Source organism: Mytilus californianus, unplaced genomic scaffold, assembly GCF_021869535.1.
Source record: "Mytilus californianus isolate M0D057914Y unplaced genomic scaffold, xbMytCali1.0.p SCAF_1, whole genome shotgun sequence".
NCBI classification, from domain to species: domain Eukaryota; kingdom Metazoa; phylum Mollusca; class Bivalvia; order Mytilida; family Mytilidae; genus Mytilus; species Mytilus californianus.
The window spans coordinates 51,813,418-51,835,208 of record NW_026262581.1 but is presented as its reverse complement, the minus strand read 5'-3'; the positions used below and the strand labels follow the sequence as shown (position 1 = coordinate 51,835,208).

The 21,791-nt window shown below is 31.7% G+C and overlaps 1 protein-coding gene across 3 annotated transcripts in view; it reads right to left on the bottom strand.

The window, feature by feature from the left end:
• The window catches only part of LOC127720938 (succinate-semialdehyde dehydrogenase, mitochondrial-like), a 40,250-nt gene extending 19,183 nt beyond the window's left edge, over positions 1–21,067 (bottom strand). The window contains exons 1-7 of one of the 3 annotated variants that reach the window (XM_052227679.1): positions 20,843–21,067; positions 14,802–14,973; positions 13,218–13,339; positions 12,677–12,760; positions 6,735–6,905; positions 6,213–6,329; positions 3,561–3,704 (exon numbers count right to left, since the gene is read on the bottom strand). In XM_052227679.1, the coding sequence (XP_052083639.1) occupies positions 3,561–3,704; positions 6,213–6,329; positions 6,735–6,905; positions 12,677–12,760; positions 13,218–13,339; positions 14,802–14,964 (801 nt within the window). In that variant the 5' untranslated portion in view covers positions 14,965–14,973; positions 20,843–21,067. Of the gene's footprint in view, positions 1–3,560; positions 3,705–6,212; positions 6,330–6,734; positions 6,906–12,676; positions 12,761–13,217; positions 13,340–14,801; positions 14,974–19,328; positions 19,506–20,842 lie in introns of those variants that run through there. The other 2 variants (XM_052227674.1, XM_052227684.1) reach the window with 2 other exon arrangements.
• Between the last annotated feature and the right edge of the window lie 724 nt (positions 21,068–21,791).

Here is a 21,791-nt window from a genome sequence, read left to right as displayed (position 1 = left end):
TAATATCATGTACAATAATAAAATATCATCACTATGTATATCATATAATATATAAATGAGACTCCTCAAATATCTGTAGATCAATCTAAATTGTCATTCTGAATTTAATTTACATATTTGTGTCAATCTGCCTAAAAATCAGGCAGTGGTGAAAACAAAAACCCACTCAAGTTGACATTAGTTTATGTTCAAAATGTATAATGGTGCATGAATATAACATTCGTTTCCTTTTCCTGCTCTGGTAATTCAAGATATAATTTGGTTGAAATGCACTAGAAATTAACAATTAAGGGGAGCTAACTCTGTAATTTGCTATCTTTCTAACCAAAATTTATCTAGAGATTTCTCGAAATTACCAGACACACAGAAATAAAAGACCTACCATTTCTAACTCAGGATAAGGGTAACTTCAAAATAAGATGCTTAGGTTGGTGGGTTTTTTTCGGCCATGTTTTGATTTTTTTTAAAAATGCCTGATTTTTACAAAGACTGGCACCAAGGATTTGTATAGTATACAAATCCTTGCTGGCACTTAAATATTTCATATCAAATTAAGAAGAGATGAGTCTTAATTTTTGCAAAAAACAGAAATCAATTCCCAAAAAGGTCTAAAATATGTCTTTAAAAAATTAAAAACATATGCACATAACATATTATGTAGAATTACACATCAAAATCTGTCTGAAACAGTTGTTTCTTACACTATATTTTAAACAAGTTTTCTTACAATAAAGATATTTCTGTATATTTTCATAATCTATATATATAATGGTTTAAAGATGTGTATAAAATAGTACAAAAATTTTATTTTTTGTTTTCTTTTAAATTTTCATCAATGAAAGTAGAAAAAGCAGTTAAAGCATACTTTTATTGCATTAAAACCTATTAAAGCATTAACATTTCTTTACATACTTTTTTCTTATTAAACAAATCTTTTGCTCTTAAAACTTACTCAAAACTGTTTATATTTCTTTTATTTTGTTTTCTTTTTGGGCATTCAGGCTGAAGTTTACATTCACCTCATTATTAAAAAATATTATTTCTTACAGTTTTACAAATTAAAAGGAAGAATTTTGTTTTTTTAATTAATTATTCTTAATCATTCATTGTTAAATCATAATCACAGTGATTCTTTGATTAGACCATGCTAGCTTGTGCTAATCACAGTGAACAAAAGAAGCCTACCTCACAGCCAATGAAAATGCATGATTAAAGTTCACTATTATTTTCAACCAATGAAAATCCAGTGTTTACACCATAAGCCGAACATGGCACATGTGACACCATATTTAAGCATGTCACTATTGAGACAAATCATTATTCACTTATCAACTACCAATCTCGATCAATCATTGTACTATTACTTATCAATTACTACAATCATGGCTGATTTTCTTGACTTCCTGATGTCATCACCTACCAAGTCACCACTACCCATAGAGATCACATCTACTACCACACTAGAGGACATCATTGCTGCTACTATTCAACCAGACACCACTAACTCTACTGAATCAACTGGTACCACTTCTACTGCTGATCTTACCAACACCACCGAAGATGATGATGAGGCCCTGGCTGCTGCTATCCTTGCAGAAGCAACAGCTCTTGAGCCTGAGACAGAAACTCGCCTTGCTGACTCACTCTTTGATCTTCTTGGATCTCCACCACCAGAGCAACTACTCAGCAACAACTCAGCAGTCCTAGAACTACAGTCACTACTCAAGACAGAACTCAAACAGCAAACCATACCAGAGACTCTGATGAAGCTACTACACAAACCCAAAACCAGTGTATTCACCAGAGAGCAACAACTTCAATGTCAGTTTACCAAACTTGAAGTCAACTACCCAACTCAGGTGTCTCAGTTATCCAGCTTCTTCAAGTACCAGTCTGCTGTAATCGAGACAGAGCGTTACCAGTCACTTCACCAGAATGCTACCAAACCACATCTACGAGTCTCCATCAACAACAACTTTGATGAGCAAATACACAAGGCTATAGATAGGGTTGAGGTAAAACATCCAATATTATTATGGAGTCAATTAAAAATACAAAAAAAAAAGATTTCTTTCATTTGAATTGAATAATGAAATAGAATAAAAAAAAAGGAATGAATTCTGGTTTAAAATAATGAAAAATGTTTCAATGGTGCACATTTTTTATTCAAATGAAAAATAGAGTTATGATGTGTATTTAATTGAGTCAAATAACAGGAGTAATTTTTTCTATGTTTTGTTAAAATGAATATATATGTTTTTATTCATTATATTATTTATTTTACAGCTCAGTGTCAAGAACCTCCAACAATCAGTCACTGACCAGACACACACCAGTACCCATACTACTACCAAGATTCCAACTACCAGACCATGTAATGTCCGCTCTCGTCCACAGCTCTCACGTAGGTCCATCCAGCTCATGGAAGAATGGTACCACTGCAACATAGACCACCCATACCCAGACTCAACCATCATCCAGTCTATTGCACTTCAGGGGAACATCAGAGAAGAACAGGTCAAGAAATGGTTTGCCAACAAACGTAGCCGTTCACAGAACACCCACTCACGTACAGTCATCACCTCTCGTAAGATGTCTTCACGCTACAACGGGAACTCCTACTACCAGCCATACTGAATATCAACATTACTATGAACTTGTTTGTCCTAAGTGCTATGAACTATTGTCGTTTACTAAGTGCTATGAATTATCATTTGTCTGTCTTATGTGCTAAAAACTTATACTTGTTAACTGAAAGTGCTTTGAGATTTATTGCTTTAATTGTTTTATTATGTATTATACTGAAATTGATGTTTTTAATATGTCACATGCTAATAAATAATTATAATTCTATTATTTCTTACTCATTTTTTGACTTAAAGAAAATATAAAAATACAAACAAAATAAAAATATCTATTGGTCCAAAAGTGGTCACAATCAACAAGAAAAAAAAGATATACTTAATGTACAAGAAAACAAGAAAATATAAAATGCAAAAAAAAAAAATATGACTATTGTTTCAGAAGTGGTCACAATCAACAAGATATGACAATAATTTCACACATAGATACTCTCCACCAAAAACATTACATGGATATCTTAAAATAAGAAAGAGTTTATCAACAATCCTTTGGTAAAGACATTTTTAGAAGAAATAAAATATATTATACAAAAATAGTAATGAATCCACAGTCAATAACTTGTATTTTAATGTAAATTTTTAAAAGAAATTCTTTTATAGATCTGCTTGAATATCACTAACAATTTTGTTTTTGTTTTGTTTATAATATCCAACCTCAATTGAATTCTATCTAAATTCTTCATTATTTATAGGGCATAACTCTATATGAAATTCATAAGAAACCATGAAAATTTGACGTCATAATTGAATTTCGACCAATCATTTGCTGAGAACAAAGTTTTCTCTAGAGATGAGAAATATTTGTCTCACATCGATCGAAAAATGTAAAAAAAGCATGAAAATTAGAGAAATACATTGTATTGACTCCCTGAACAGTGAGATCAATACAATTGAATATGTTATTTATATAGATACTACCTTGCCTACAACAGTAGAACCAGTAAAGGAAATCTTTTTAACCATTGGATTTTCACATAACATCTTGCCCACCACTCCTGCATTGGCTCTTGAGCATGTGACTATATTCAACACTCCTGGAGGAAGGCCAGCCTTCTCAGCTAACTGAAATGGATTGGTATATTAAAAGTAAGACCACCCTTAAAAAAATCCATGTTTGATGTTGCCTACCCATGACTTGTAGGGTTGGGTAGGTAGGTAGGGGTTTTATTTCATTTTTTTGGCCAACAACATTAGTTACATGTTTTAGACAAGAAAGCTATGTAAGAGCAGGAAAGAATCTTTAAAAAAAAATTTGAAACGATTTGTGCCATTAAATTTTTCAGGTAGGCTGCTTTTAGGTGGGTAGATAGGTAACATTTTAACAATTCAAATTTTATTTTTGACCTAAATGATATGAAATATGAACTTTATGTGTAACTTGGAAAAAATCATAAAAGAGCTGTCATTAACAAGACAGCTGGACACAATGCTTTCAGTGAATTCCTTTTTTGGTTTAAATTTCTTTATCATTTTCACATCAGGTTTCTATTTCACTCATAAGGTTTTGAATGCAATTCATTTCATTAACAAGTCTCCAAGACATAAGGTTGAATAACTTTTTCTAGCTATTTTATGTTTTAAATATATAGTTACCATTTTTACATTTTTTAAGATCAACACATTAAACTCAACTGATATAAAAATAAGTTTATACTTTCGTCCTGGAGGAAAATGACAGCTTAAGTAATATTGATAGACGGATGCCAAGTGATGACTTGAGACCTACATGACATGTAAGCACATAGGAGACGACGAATGCCAAGTGACGCCCCTAACAAATTGTATGTGATCCTGGATACTACTGTGCTTTATGATTACCTCAAGACCTGGAACTTAAATTTGGAGATCCTCTTATATAATAGTTTCTTCAAGTGTTGCTCTTTAACCCTGGAACAGCTGGTGCCAAATTATACTCAACATAAACATGTAAATGTATATACAACATGGGACCAAACGCTACAGTCTCTCAACTTGTCTTTAAGATGAAGAACCACAATTACTGACCATATAAAAACCAGAACCAGACAAATGACTTAACCTGACGCAAGTACTTTGACAAATTGATAAGGCTGTTGATAACAAAGGCTTGATAAAGTTTTACTTTTATTATATACATTTAATATAAGTTTGCCCTTTGGGAGTCAGTATCTCAGCTGGGAAAATTTTGCTCCAGGCCCTGTGGACGACACTTGGTATAGTGGGTAGCCAAGCCCCGTGGACATGGACACTCCGCCAATCAACTGGAACACAGAGGGTTCCAAAAGGGGATGAAGCGATGCTTCATCTCGTAGCAGGGTGCTATGAAAAGGGGTTGAATTGATGGTGGAGAGATGAAAAGTAGTTAATTACTTGGGGATGCTTCATCTCGTAGCAGGGTGCTACGAAAAGGGGTTGAATTGACAGTGGAGAGATGAAAAGTAGTTAATTACTTGGGGATAAGAAGAGAAATTAACCAGTGGTGAATTTCGTAATGGTCATTTATTTATAAAACACCACTGGGTTGCTGAGAACTGTTCCCACATTCAGTGAAATATTGAAGGTGGTAGATTGGGGTGGATGGTGGGTGAAATTGAAAACTTATTCCTATTGAGTAAAGGTCCTTTGTATTCAACAGCAAAATCAAAAGTGAGAAGCTGGCAGCCTGCAATTGTAATCTGAGAACCTAATCCTTGATATCAGACAGACCAAATTAGGCATGACCTTTGACCTTATAATGGAATCGACTGCCCCATCTCATGGAGGAAACCATCCTGTCTGAATAAACAACACTTATACTCTGCATAAGTTACAAGAGATGTGGTATGATTGCTAATGAGACAACTATCCACCCAAGTTCAAATGAAGTGGATGTAAGCAATTATAGGCAACTGTACGGCCAACTCTAGCAAATGTTAGCTCTGTTATTTATTTTTGTGCTTGTACATGAGTTCATATTAATAACTTTTGAAAAATTGAAACTGAATAGCATTGTATTATCTCCTTCTTATTAAATCAGTACTTGGCAGGCTTGTAACCAGAAACAATGTTGAGGATTATGTGCAAATTACTTTAAAGTTACAAAAATATTTTGTTTTGTAAACATTCATTGTAATTCAAGAACAACACCCTTCCCCTCCCCTATGAAAGATGAAATAAAACTTCTAGGTAGACCACAATTTTTCAGATCTCAGTATCAAAACTGAGGTCAAATTTATATGATGTCTTTCTTCCTTCCTTCTTTACATCAGTTTTGTCTGTTTCTCTTCCACCAATGAGTTTTGATTGTCTCTTTGGTATCTTCTGCCTCTTTTTTAACTTATATTTCATCTTTTTGTAATTTTTTCTATCTCTTTACTGTGGTTTTATTATTACCATATTCATGAGATACCAATTTTTCATGGAATTCATGGGTAAACCAGGAATGTAAATGTCCCAATGAAGCTGAAACTTTTTATAGGCCTGTATGCAGACTGGCAAAATCATGAAAATCAAACATTCATGAATACTGGTATGTAGTTTTCCCTCCATCCACAAAAATTGGTATCTACGAAATTAAATGAGTTCTCAGTATATCAAGTTTCTATATAATACCTCACACAATGCCAAAGCAGAATATGGTGTATCTTCAGCTGGTTTGAGAACAACAGTACATCCTGCAGCTATAGCTGCACAAGCTTTCCTGGTAATCATGGCATTAGGAAAATTCCACTGCAAAAGTATAATGTTTTAAATAGTCTTGATTAAAAAAAAACTCTATAGAAATATTCCCTTTTCTAGAGTTATGATCCCTTTTCCTCCCTTTAGAAGACAAGTGGGGTTGTATGACTTGTAGCAAGTGGATCATGAATTCTTTGAACAGTCATTTCTAAGTAGATTATAGGACAACTGCTTGTGTTATACTCTTAGTCCCATTATATTATTTTTCATAATAGTGAGGATACTGTTTGATTGCTTTTAGGGTTATTCACCTTAATTTCAAATTGGGTTCATAAATTTATCTTATCCCATTGCTAACAATTTATACTTTGCACGTTTTTTTAAAGATTTTTTTCAATAAAATATTTACTGAATTCTGAACAGAATAGGATTTTCTTTCTAAGACTATTGACTCACAGGTGTAATCATACCAGCTACTCCAATTGGTTGTTTGAGTACAAGGATCTTCTTTGTCTTCGCAGGCGATGGAATAATATCCCCATAAACCCTCCTTGCCTCCTCGGCAAACCATTCCATAAATGATGTACCATACATGACCTCTCCTGTAGCTTCAGCTAAAGGTTTTCCCTGTTAAACAGATATAAAATAATTTTACAAAGTCTCAGTAGCTATGATAGTTAAGATTATAAATACTTTAAGCCTTTAAAACAAACAGTTAAAGAGTAAATACAGATTTAAAGGGAAAATTCGCAATTTTTTACTTTTCATCTTATTATGTTCATAATACCATAAAAAACATATTTACCAAAGTTTTATCTGGATATGAACACTAATAAAGAAGAAAATTGGGAATTAATAATTTAATTTATTCCAACTTCCTGACTTATGTGACGTAGTTTAAGTCTTTTTGCATGCCGGGAGTGAATAAATCTCATTATAAGTCTTGTTCGTTAATAATCTAATAACACGATTTAAAGCGCATCGACGACTTTTGGCGTAGCTATTAACCAACTAATAATTAAGAAAGTAAAGTGATCAGCCGTGCAACTTTCAAAATTAAAATGTACGATTTATATTTAAAGGATTTCTGATATGATTACAGTAATAAAAGTAAATCATACAATAGAATATATTTTTATGAATTTTTTTTCCGACGGATATTTTGAACAAACATATATAACTGATATTGTTTTACAAGTGCATGTTTGTATTCTCACCTGAAGGCTTTTACTTCAGTCTAGCAAACATTTCCCACTAGTACTGTGAAAATACAATGTGTATTGTACTGTGACACTTAGTGACTACCTGTTGAATGCGTGGTTAAATTCAAGGTAATTAAAAGATTAGCATTCTGTAATTCTATTCTTTTGATCCTCACTCAGTGAATTTTAGCCAACACGGTTCACCGTTACAGGTGTGAACAACATTTCGTATGAATGATAAAAACATTAATTATTTGGGGAGGAATATGGTGGCAAAATACCTGAATCGCCGTTATATACATGTATATCTTTTATATTTTGCGTAAGCTTAATTTTAAAATAGATAGGTGAGTATTTGTTGTAACATCGAAATTCTGAATTACTTTCAATTAAATAATTTTATAAATAAAATGGCCCACGAAAACGAGCGTATAAACCATACACTGTACTTACTTTTTCAAATTATCATGGGTATTAACCTTGAATATTTCAATGTTTAGAGAAAATTATCGCGGTTACATGATTAATATAGCTTGGTCCGTCCACAGCGATCTACATTTACCTAATCGGGAATGCCCTTATTAAAATATTTAAAATCTCACAACGTATACATACTTTAGCTATTTGACCAACAATGTTTAAAAAAATAACAGAATCAATCTAAGGTCAAATTTCCTTTTTTAAATGGAGACAGACCGGCGGAATCAATTTTCAATGTGCTTTTATCTTGTACCTTTGCAAGACTTATCATTCATTCATAAACCCACTATATACCAGAGACGTATATGTCAGTCTTAACTGACAAGAAGAATGTAGGACAGAAAGTCACAGGACAAAAAGTCACAGGACAAAAAGTCACAATTCAGTTTTAAATTTATTTTTCTTGGAACAAGAAAACACTAATTTAAAAAAATTTTTTTTTTGTTTTTTTCTTGAACTATTATATATAAAGCAACTTTGTTATTAACATTTATTCAATAAATATCAATAATGATCAAATAATTGTTATGGAAACAAAATGTCAAAGTGGATTAGTACTTAAATGGCTTCATGGTGCCAAGAAATTATACTTTGCATGATTAAAATTTAATAAATTTTCATTTATCAAGGCTTATGAACAATTTCCTAAACCTAAAAATGGATATATGTAATAAAAAGAAAATATTTCAAGATCTTTCTCTTATATATTCAAACAATTGTCAACAAATTATTTGTGACTTTTTGTCATATCAAATTTGTGACTTTATATCCTGTGACTTTTTGCCCTGTGACTTTCTGTCCGTTTACCGACAAGAATACACCTAAAGCGGACAAGTAGTATATTCTTTAAGTTTCTGTGATTTAATACCAAGAAAGAAAAAAATCCCTGAAATTAATTTGATACTTTGATACTCAATATTTTTCCTGGAAAATATTCACATCCTCGTTTGGTCTGAAAATAAGATAAGAATTTGGTATACAGAACATGCAGGAGTGTGAATGTCATAAAACCTTGTTTTATCAGAAACCATTATAAATGTGAACCTGTATACGTAAGACCTCATGGGACGTCACCTAACCACATACATGTAATATACAAGTAGCTCTGTTATACCCGGAAATGTCAAGGTAAATCACTACCGATACAGAATGTACCAATGCAAAGAAAATTCTGATGATTGTGAAGCATGACCATTCATGATTTTAGAGGAGTCTTAGGTGAAAATTGCCGGTACTATTTAAATTCTGACAGAATTTTTTCTCTCAATTTAAATCACTGAACTTAAAAAAAAAGAAACCTACGCCCAAGATCAGAGTTCTTCATTTAAATTCATAAATACAACGTTCTTATTTTGTAACTTTCGATATACTTCAACTCCAACCACCGCCCCCTCCCAACCTGGGAACAGTATATCTAACATTACAATGTTTGTGTACCTGCCCAAATAAAAAAAAAAAAGAAGAAAAAAGAAAGAGATGTCAGAACGGTAAGTCACATCAGATTCAAATATTTATATGGTTGATTGTCGTTAACTAGAGATGTATAGTTACATGTCTCTGCGTTAACTTATAAGAATGACAGGAAAGTATATACTTGAAATAGATTTATGATGAATAATATATGTAACTGAAGCACCCCTTTTTATCAAAGTGTACATGCATGTATTTTAATGACTGTCCGTTATTTCGATTAAGAATGACAATTGTACGTGAAATTCTATAGTTGCCAGATATGCGACTTTTCGTATTTATATTTTCTCTTATATTACTCTCATTAATATTTTATGCATAAGTGCAATATTAGGAATGGTTTATCCCCCCTCCCTTTTCAGCTAACTAAATAAATTAATCAACCCTCTAGCTGACCAGACGTTAATACATCTACTATCAGTCTATTGGGAGTGAAGTTTCTTTATTTCTTCAAATAAGCTTTTTGGGGATCATTAGTGTACGTCCAGTGGCATATATATTACATGCAAGTCGGAACAGGAAAATTGACATGAGGTACTACCGGTATAATAGAACCATGTTCACATTATTACATTATTATACATAATACACAACCATTGTGATGATGACGACTTTCTTAAACTGTTCAAAATAATCTAATTGAAATAAAAATCTGTGATTTTACTATGTGCATAACTTCGATGAACCAAAGCAAGTTAGATATCGACCTGTATTTAAATCAGATTGGTTTTGGATGTTTCTCTCGTATATTCAATATACATGTATATATTCTAAATTGCGACTATCTATAGTTCCGTAACCTTCTATCTAGGCGTATAATCCAATGATCGACAAGTGCGAACATTTTGTTAAATCAATATTTGTACGTTTAAAAATGTCCATAATTATTTACAACGAGTAATTACTTACATTTTCCCCAATTAACGTTTGGGAAATATGTAAATATATTTTTATTTTATCAAATCTTTTTTTGGAATTATTTAGATTTTCATAAATATTCTTTACACCATAAATGATATTTATAAACAAGCGTATGAGTTTAGTCATATATATAATGGCTATTATATCTATGGTTTAGTAAAGACTAGCATATCACTATCGGACACGCAAGACAAAGATGTATATTTACCTGATAGTTTCAAAATGGAAAGTTACAAGTAATCGGCCGTGTACACTTCTCAATACCCTCAGAGGTGAAGTGATGCACGAACTTGCTTTATGTAATTGTGTAATAAGAGTGTTAAAGCCCGACAGGAAATCGCTTGAATACCTGGACGTGTCAACTCACAATACCTCTGGGAACAATTCCTTTAGCCATACTGGTGATCAGATAAGGGAAGGTCCGAATTTATTTAAATAAGATTATTACATAAATGAATTATGAACACACTAGATTTTCGAAAACATTTTTACACGTAACACTTAATTTATCACTTTGAACTTTTTAACTAATTTCCATTAAAATTTCTTGTTTCAAAAACGTAGTAAAAAAACAGTTTTAAAACGACAGACCATATAGTACTAGTTATTCAAAAAAAATTATATATAATTACATTTTCCGCCTATCAAGTTAGTTAGGAAAGGTTGCATGCACAACTATGTCTATTATAATCTTTTTTTGTGACCCGGGAAACTGTTTAGGCTTTCCTTGTCGGGTAAAACAACCGTACGCTTGACAAGATATCGACACTCAATTACGGCTACGTTAGGTTACTGCTTGTTTTGGTCCTTTGTGGTTTATAGATATATCGTGGTTTCTATTCAGGGATGATGTCAAAATGGCCGCACGCGGAGAAGTGATACTCTAAATTTAAAATCGATGGTGATCTCTTATCTAGCAGAATTAAACTTTAATATTTATGAATTTGTGGTTTTTTATACATTATCAACATAATATCAATTTTTCATTTTTTTGCGAAGTATCCCTTTAAAGCTTCATTCAATATCCAAAAACTTTGTAAAAGCATGACAACAACAAGAAGACCAGTCCTAAGGTAATGTTATTAAATTTCATTTCAAAAATTGAATATAAAAAAAAAAACAAACAAAATTGAAAAGGATTTAAACTTGGGTCTCGTTTTGAAGCCTTTCATCAGATATCTTAGAATATCAAATTTCCCTGAAGTATTATGTCTTTTACCAGCTTCTGCCACTGTATATAAAAATAGGGAGATGTGGTATCAGTGCCACACTATTCCCCTGAGACCAAAGGACAAGGACGTTAACAACTAGAGGCCACTTAATGGCCTTCAACAATGAGCAAAACGCATGCAAGTAACCTATTAAAGGCCTAGGCATGACAAAATACAACAAGAAAAGCAACAGTCTGATTTATCTAGACATAAGTGAAAATTTCTTGTATGTTTTTTTTCAAAGTGTGCTGCATTTTTTCCAAATTGCATCAAAATAGCTAGAATCTTCAATCCTTAAATAATAATGTTAACTGTATTGATGTAATGTGTTGTTGTTAACGTTTTGTTTTTTTTAAAGTTTTATTTTCAGTTTTCTTGTCCCTGATTCCAAATTTTCTAAAACTTCTGATCACATTTAGGCTAGGGGATTTTATCTTAATTGTGAAATTAGTTTAAATAAACCCCTTACAAAAAGTTTACTTAATACATGTAGCAATAAATGAAAAGCCTTTTCATTGCAGAAAATACAACTGTAAAGTTTAAGTGATGTCTTCAACCCAATTAACATCATCCATATTTTACCAAAATATGATAATGGTAATTTTGCATAAAGCATTTCGTTAAATATAAAAAGAGAAACAGACTTAACTAAAAAGATATTTGACTCATGCTAGTATCTGTATTTATTAAAGTCAAAATATCAATATCAATCTTCCTTTTTTGGTATGGAACCTTGTGGTACAATGGAGATCCATAGACTTTTACTCAAGTTATTGTCTGGAAACCAGAAAATCCTTATTTTTTTGCCCCTTTTTGGTCCCTAAACAGTTTGGTCCATGGCCCCAAAAAGAAATCCCAACCTTCCTTTTGAGGTATGGAAACTTGTGGTAAAATTTCATAGAGATCCATACACTTATACTCAAGTTATTGTTTGGAAACCAAATGTCTTTGGACGACGATGATGAAGACGAAACTGACAAAGACGACAACGTCATAACATTATACAAACGCAAAAATATTGCAGTCGTATAAAAATACATGCCATTCTCTAAAAGATTTCTTTGAAATGAGAATGTGAACTTCATGATCAAAATCACATTATTTTCAATCTTACATTTTCAAGTGTTAGTATCTTTGCAAGCTCATCTTTATTCTCTATACAGAGCTCGCTCCATTTTCTCAATATGACACTTCTTTCCTGAAATTGAGAAAAAAAAGAAATAAAATTATCTGTCAGACATGAATAGAGGAGCAGAAATTTTAAAACTTACACAAGAAAAAATATGTATACATTAATGTTATTTTGTACTTGCATAACTGACAATATATATTGTGTCTTTAGGCTTTACCATTTATCCATACTATTGTTCAATTATTTATATTTAAACTTTAGTGTTTTCTTGTATGGAAATATTGAAAAGGAAATGTACTGTTATTGGCACTGCCAAAGATCACTATGAATAGAAATTAACTCTCAGTATGTGTTATGAGTATTAAAATTTGCGGCATAAAAATATTTGCAGTTTTACGTGTCAAAATATGTTCGTGGTTTATCATTTTATAGACATATACTTGAGAATAAAGTTTTCATTTTGTAGTATTTTTAAACTTTGATTCCCAACCAAAATTACTAGATTTTTTACAATTATCTATACCTTGGCTGTTGTTTCCTTCCATGATTCAAAAGCAGTCTGAGCAAATTGTATAGCATTCTGTGTGTCTGCAGCATCCATGTCTGGTACAACACCAATCTTTTTCCCATTGGAAGGATTGACCACTGCAAATTGTAAAACAGTAGCCCAGAATTAATAATAATTTTGATTTCTGAATTTCAAGGTGCAAAAAAAGTGGCCTTTTCATAACTTCTCCTTTAAACCAAAATTGACATAATTGATCCTTATAGTGTATCTCCCTAGATTTCAGTTTTTGAATCATTTTCTTTTCTGTCTATTGACATGGCTACATGGATTAAAAATAGAACATATAATGTAATAAACTGCTTCGCCGAGCGCAGCTGGATACGACTGCAGAGGTCCAACCCTGAACAGTAGGAGCAAAATATATTTTATAGGTTTCTGACACAGAATAAATGTGTCAAAGAACTTGAAATTAGTTGTATGATTTGAATTTATATTCAATTGAAGATTTCTTGCTGTTGTGCAATACACTGTGCTGTTGCGCAATACTTAGTAATCTGTTTTCAGACTATATACAAAGAATTAGCAAAATAAGTGGAAAATTGACAATTTTTTAATTTTTTAAATCTTGAGGAAAAAAAATAACCCTCCCAAAAAAATTTTTTTTTACCCCCCCTCCAAAAAAATATTTGAAGATAATTTTCTTTTGAGGAAAAAAAATTGCCCCCCCCCCCCCCCCCCCCCTTCCAAAAATATTAATTTTGAAGAAATTTTCTTTTTGTAAAATGTGGTACAAATTAAGAGACATCCATATGCTTAATCACAAGTTATTGTCCGAAAACTAGAAAAATGCTTGTTTTAGACCCTTTTTGGCCCCTAATTCCTGAACGGTTTGGGCAATTAACCCCCAAAATGAATCCCAACCTTCTTCTTGTGGTATTGAACCTTGTGGTACAATTTCAGAGCAACCAAATACTTATACACAAGTTATTGTCCTGAAACTAGAAAAATGCTTGTTTTTGGCCCTTAATTCCTAAACGGTTGGGACCATCACCCCCAAAAACAATCCCAACCTTCCTTTTGTGGTATTGAACCTTTTGTTTAATTTCATAGAGATCCATACACTTAAACTAAAGTTATTGTCTGGAAACCAAATGTCTTCAGACGACGCTGACGTCTACAACGACGTGATACCAATATACAACCGCAAAAATATAAAAATACAAATAATTGTCACAAATCCTGAAAACTGTAGTTGATATAAGTGGAAATCTGATGGGACACAGTTGCAGTTAAGTAAGTCAAGATCTACTAAAAACTATAGCAATCAAAATGAAAGAACTCATAGCTGGAGTTATAATTGTCTTTTAAAGGGATGATAATGAACTTGAAGAGTTTTGGGATATTTTCTTTCAAACAATAATGGGTAGAGAAATGCAGTAAAGTGAAACTAAAAAAAAGTGTTGGAATCAGAAGTAATTATGAGTACCTTTTAACAATGATTAATACCAAAATACTTTTTGTTGAACAATCCTTAGTTTCCAACACAAAGATACAAAAAAGGATTATTATTTGTGTTGCCCTAACTTAAATTTTACCAACCATCAAATGTTTTGCCACTTGCAGCATCTGCCCATTTTCCATTTACATATGCCTTTTCATGGAGAAATCTTACACTGGTAGGAGCTGCCATTTTTATATACCAAGGAATGCTACTCTTATTAATCAACAAATGAACTTTGGATCCAGCTGCTCTAAAAGTCATACAAATAGCCTGGAAAACAAAAGTCATATGAATAGCCTGGATAGATAAACTGATTTTCATATTAGTGGATGCTTAAATTAATGCAATGTATATCTGTTCATCTAACATGAAACTTACTTAAAAATGACTTAACTTTTCCTCAAATGTGACCTACTGATTTAGACTTATCACTGGGTTTTATTGACATTTGCAACACAACAGGTGCCACATGTGGGGCAGGATCGGCTTACACTTCCAGAGCACCTGAGATCACCCTAGTTTTTGACTAAGTTTGTGTTGCTCAGTCTTTGATTTTTGGTGTTGCGTTTTATATACTGTCTTTCGGCCGTATTTTGCCATGGCATGATAAATTCATTTTTGACTTTAAGTATTTCTGTCTCTCTTTTACTACTGTTTCTGGGTACAAAACTTGTTCAAATTCAGACAATCCTGCAGACTGAGACACCTTATCTTTTACTCAGTAATTAATAAACAACCATTAATCATTATCAACATTTTCACAAAAATATAAAAAATATACTATTTTATAATCATGATAATATTTGATAAGAGTATTGCCCAGCCCAGTGGGAAATACTGGGAAAAGCTGGGTTTTACTGGGTAATACTGGGCAAAACTGGGTAACAAGAAATACTGGTTTAAATTTTTAAGAGGATTCAGTGATCAATTACAAATGCAATACATAAAAGATTTATATACAGAATATAATATTTTAATTTATTATCTCATTGTTTGAGATTTTTATTTTAAAGTGTATAAATTAATAGGGAAAGTATTGGTCCAGCAACTCTTAAGGCAAACATGAGCATGCATAGACTTATGTGAAAATTTTTTACAATAAGATTTATAGATAATCTTCGCTAAAAGTAAAACATATACAATTCAAAAAAAATATCTCTCTTAATTTGTCAAACTGTTATTGCAATAATAATCCTTTTCATCTTTATAAGTATGGTTGATATGTTCCCTTATGGTGTATATTTAGCAAAATGATTGTAAAGCAATTAAATTTTCCAAATTCACTATACTACTACACTACCAAACAAAGCTGAGAAATCAACAAGGTTTCCAAAAATTTGCAAAACTCAACTGTATTCTGCCTATACATGCTACATGTATATAGAATTATCAAATAAAAGGAAGATCTTGAATTTGTTTATCCTCTGAAAATGACTCAATGTTTATGTGTATATTATTATCATATATATTTTAACAAAACGCATTTGACTAGCAGGTTGAACAGTGGATGTTCGTAAACCCTGCTGACTGCCATTGGCGATTGCCAAATAAACGGATCACCAGATGTAACAAAATGGATCTTAACTAACGGATCACCAGATGTAACAAAATGGATCTTAACTATCCATTTTGTTACATCTGGTGATCAGTTTATTTGGCAATCGCCAATGGCAGTCAGTAGGGTTTAAGAACATCCATTGTTCGACCTGCTAGTCAAATGCGTTTTGTTAAAATATACTTTTTCACTTTTTTGGTCTTTTGGAAAATGTTATTTGTGCTGTATTTAGACCCCTCTACCAAGAAATTTGTTTTGCATGCACACGTATAAAAATTGCGGTTTATATCCAACACAATCATAGGTTTGAAAGTTGTTTTCAATTTAGACTTGTTATTATTTTATATATATAGCAATAATACTATGAAACTACAGTATTCATTTACTATTTTGATTAAAAATAAGCTTAAAAATTCATAATGCCCAGTATTACCCATTTCAGGGAGTATTGTCCAGCCCCGGAAAACCCGGACCTGGGTTTTCCCGCCCAGGTAATACTTTGCCAACCCTGTGAACAGGAGCTTGTTTCATGGGTTAGATGAGGTTTAACTGCCAATGGCGGTTACTAGTTTAGTGGGTCAGATGAGGTTTTACTGCCAATGGAGGTCACTATCTGACAAGTTGCTTATCTATAGATAGTGACCGCCATTGACAGTAAAACCTCATCTCTTCCACTAAGCAAGCCCCTGTGGTGCATGCTAAAATGATTGCAACATTAAAAAATACTAGTGATTTTCAAAATAAATTTGTGTCAATTTAATTTGAGGAACAAACTATTTAGTTTTTCTAAATTTTAATTTGAAAAATTTCTCATACAGGTTGGGAAAGATTCTCACAACTGGATATTATCCCAATTTATGAGAGTCTTCACAAACGCTGCTAGATAACTCAGCTTATCACAAACTCGGACTATAACAAACTCGGCCTACCATTATTTATATGAAGAAATAAAGTGAACAAACTCGGGCTATGATTTGTAGATTGTGTTACATAACTGTTTTTTTTTTCCTTCTTTTTTTAAATTTACTTAATTTATAAATAATTTCAATACAAATTTATGAGATAATGATAAATATTTTTGAAAAAAGAAATGTAATAAAATAAAACTTAGATCGATCAGATAAAATATGTGTTTATGAGATACAGTTTAAGTGAAATATAAGTTTGAATTGAATACTTTAAATGAGGATAATTAACTTCTATTTGAAAAATTATTGTGAATTTCTCGTTTGTACTTTTATGTTAATAGTATGTTTTTTTTATAGCTAAATGGTGTTTTAATGATTGGCGTGCGTGTGTGTTTGTATTGTGTTTAATCCTTGGTGTTCATAATTGCTATACAAACAATGATAAATTCGATTGACAGTGAATGGCTTGTTAACAATTTCATTAATCTGTAATTCTTTATTAATGGATTCACCAATTAAAAGAATAATTATATTAAATGGTCACAGATATAAAGTTTTTATAAAGGCAAGCCGAAGCAAACAGTTATTTTATTGGTAACTTTTCATTATACTTAACTGAAATTAGTCTTACTTTTCTTTTTATATCGTGTTAACGTAATTTATATTTCTTGCTTGTAAAATGTTAAAAAATAAAATATTTAATTATTCTAATTCATAATTAATTTCAATAAAGTACTGATAATTAATTTCCAATAAAGAAAATAACATCCATCATCATACTTATATTCGTCTAGTAGTCCGAGTTAGTTCTAGTCCGATTTTGTGAGGCCGATTTTTTTATAGGCCGAGTTTGTTATAGTCCGAGTTTGTTATGGGCCGAAATATCAGGGAGTCTTCACAAACATGTCAAACTTTTGGAAACTATTCCTTATTGTTGGGCTGTGCAGCAGTGCCCAATCCTTAAAATTTAAAAAAAGATGTAGCAAAGTTCAGTTCTTGTTTTCTATTCAGTGGTGTGGATAATAAAGCACCAATATGAATTATTTTTTGTTGATGTTGTAACTAAATTTATCATCAGGGAATTTAGTCCAAATAATTATGACGTCTTGAAAGGCTTTTTTATTTTTTATTTGTGTTGCAGGAAGGCGTCAAAGCAAAAAAATAAAATAGCCTTTCAAGACGTCATAAGGGAACTACCATTTGATTTTTATGGGGGGGGAGGGGGGCTAGGATGAAAAATTTTGTCCTGCATTTTTTTTTAGTTGTAATCTCTGTCCTGCCTTTTTATTTTTCACTCTATTCGGTCCGGGTTATTCTTTTCACCACCGAAAACTGCCGAACACCACCGAACACCCAAAAAGACCACTAACCCTTAAAAAAAACAGTAATGTTACACAATAAAACAATAAAATTGATTAAATTACATCCTAATCTCATGTTTTCACATTTTTAAGTGCATTAGTGATGTTAAAGTTGAGAATCAAAATTAAAAAAAAAAAGCTTCCGGATCCAGCAATATTTTTTCCGGATTTACATTGTCTGTGTTTCATTGTATATTATCTTATGGTCTTTACTTTTCAATTATTAGATATAAATTGTTCAAATAAGTAAAAACATTTCATTTAATGTGAAATTATCACAATAATTATATTCAAAAAAATGTTAGACTTGACAACAGCCCTGCAAGACTGTCCTTTTTGGTTCTCTTGTTATTATTTCTTATTAATTTATGTATATATATGTATAAACATATTCATCCTCGTTCAGAAGGTAAGTAAATATATAAATAAAGATGAAAACAATATATTTAGATGTGTTTAATGGTATTTTAATGTGTTAGGTGGTGTTTGGCGGTGTGAGGTGGATGTTTGGTGGTGAAAAGACCAACCGATTTGGTCCTGCCTTTTTTTTAATAGTTTATCCTGACTTTTTTTTATATATTAAAATTGTCATCGGTCTTATTTTTTTGCCGAGTTGCTCATTCTGCCTTCTTTTTTTTTTTTTTAACTCAGATCTCCTCTCCTGCTTTTTTTCAAATTTCATCATAGCCCCCAATAAAAATCAAATGGTAGCTCCCTAATTATTTCACTAGAGCCTAGTAAGGGAATTCACCTGATCGCCATAATAAGAATGAAATTTAGAATTGAATGCGTTATTATTACCATATTAGTGTCATTAAAATAGTAGCTCTAAGGTTTTTTAAACAAGATTTCACATGGTGCTACAACTGTCAAGCATTATCTTATCTCTTTACGCTTTAAATGTTACAACATTTTTTTTCATAGATACGAAAATTCAATCCAGAGTTATCTGTCCTGTCTTGTTCAAATTTCTAATAAGAGGAAATAAGTCGGTTGTGGAAACGATGTGTCTCCGGTGTATGGTCAAAAAGTACAAACCCTTGTACTGTTATATCAATGTCTCTGATTCAACTGAAATTAAAAGCAATTTGTCTATTACAAGGTTATAAATAATGATAACTCTGAAAATTACAATACATATTTCTCTTTGCCTCAGTTATTTTAATTAGTTTAGAATATTTCATTCTGTTTTTCTTGTCACAGTCTTCTATTTGTCCTGCGACCGTGATAGTATATTGACGTTAGCATAATGAATATATTATGTCCCAGGCATACTATTCCCAGATTTGTCCTGTCATTTTAGGTCGCAAGCATTCGGGAAACTAATAAACAGTAAAATAAAATATAATCAGGATGAAACAATTAAATAAACTTAGTTTAATAAAAAATATTCTCGGCCTAACGTGGAGCAACTTTTTTTTTTAAATAATGCAAGGATTTGTATAGTACTATACAAATCCTTGAATAAAGCAATGTGCAACCGGTTTAAAACTGTAAGAATTGATATGGACTCAACTCCAAGTCAATATAATTCACGGTTCCAACACTAAAACAAACATAAAACTAATAGTAACATTAGTGAAGAGGTTCCGACCCATATCACATTTACTGAAGCTACTTCAAAATAACTAGAGGCTCTCAAGAGCCTGTGTCGCTCACCTGTATCTACTGTGGTTTTGGAAATCATGTAAGATAAGGTTAAAATCATATATGATACCCTAATAATGATTGAGGCCAATAAATTGTTTGTTTTTTTTTTTAATTTGTTCGGTGTCTGTTAAATTATGTTTAACTTATGGGTAATAACAACAATCTCCGTTTTTATGTCGTTTTCTAATTTAACTAACATCAGAAATGAGAAAATTGTGAGAAAATTTCACAATTTTCTCATGGTAAAGATCACTTTGAACGAATACGACATAGTAACACAAATATGTAACATAGTTTGAAGCGATTGCTTTTAAAATATACTGGACTTTACATTTATCTGTTCACTCCATCAAATGTGACCATATTCTTTAGATCCAGTATTAAAGGACGCTTGAGGCAAATGAATACCTATTCCAACCTTGATTAAGAAAATATCACACTTATTGACACAAAAAATCCGTGAAACGTTAATGGTACTATATAAAGAGAGACGTTCATATAATTTATGCATCTTTATTCGGTGCAATTTTTCCTCATCTTTTACATGCAATAATTTGTTGTTTTTGGATCATAAAGATGACCATGATAATATATATAAATATTTGACAAACATTTTAATTTCGTTTAAATGCAAATACCGATGGGATAAACACATGCTTTCTTACCTTAAACTAGGACATTCATGTACTGTTAACTGATAAAAACTTGTGTGTAGATTTACATGTCCTTCAGTCTTTACTTCAAACATTAGATTTATTCAAGTACACATTTTCCGTACAGGTGATATTGCAGGTAAAGGCTCACTGGCCCCTTTGGTTACATCACAATAATTTTAATGGAATAGAAAAACTGGTTTAAAGTTGAGTGAAACATTCTGTTAAAAAGAAAATAAAAGTAGTCAGAAAAGGATTAATGGAATGGTAAAGGATCTTTATTGGTATTACATTATAATTGACACAGTTAGGGCAAAGCAGCAGGGTTAACATATCAATCTGTTTATTATAAAGGACAAAATAGTGAACTCTCAATGCCGTTACTGTTTCAATAGAAACATTCATTGCCAATATGACCAGAGTATCAACCAAAATGCAGAAATATTCAGACAAGCAGAAATACTAGGTAGTGGAATAAACAACACACCGAAATTTTCATGACAAAGTATAATCGTCGCGGACAATGTTTATCGTTAATATATATAAATCTTTGTGATTATTAGTACTTTGAATATACTTTAATGAAACAGAAAGGTATATTATCAGCTCAAATACAAATTCTAGGAAAACATTATAGCTTTTAAGTGATGGCTTTAAAGATTGTAGTTTATTCCAATTGGGAAGAAATGTGGCAAAACGAGATCCTCCTCCTTTGTAAAAAAAACTTGATATGCCTGATTTACTTACAGGAAGTATGATGAGTTAATTAAAGCTGTATATTTTCTCCTTGACAATATCTATGTACGTTTCGGCAATAAAGTTGATCAACATTTTGTAGCCTACGGTATTCCTATGGGCGCCAATAGCACCCCTTTAATAGCAGATTTATTCCTGTGTTGTTATACATTTTATGGCAAAAACCTAGTAAAGATCTGTCTAAACTCCATTCAATTGAAAAATT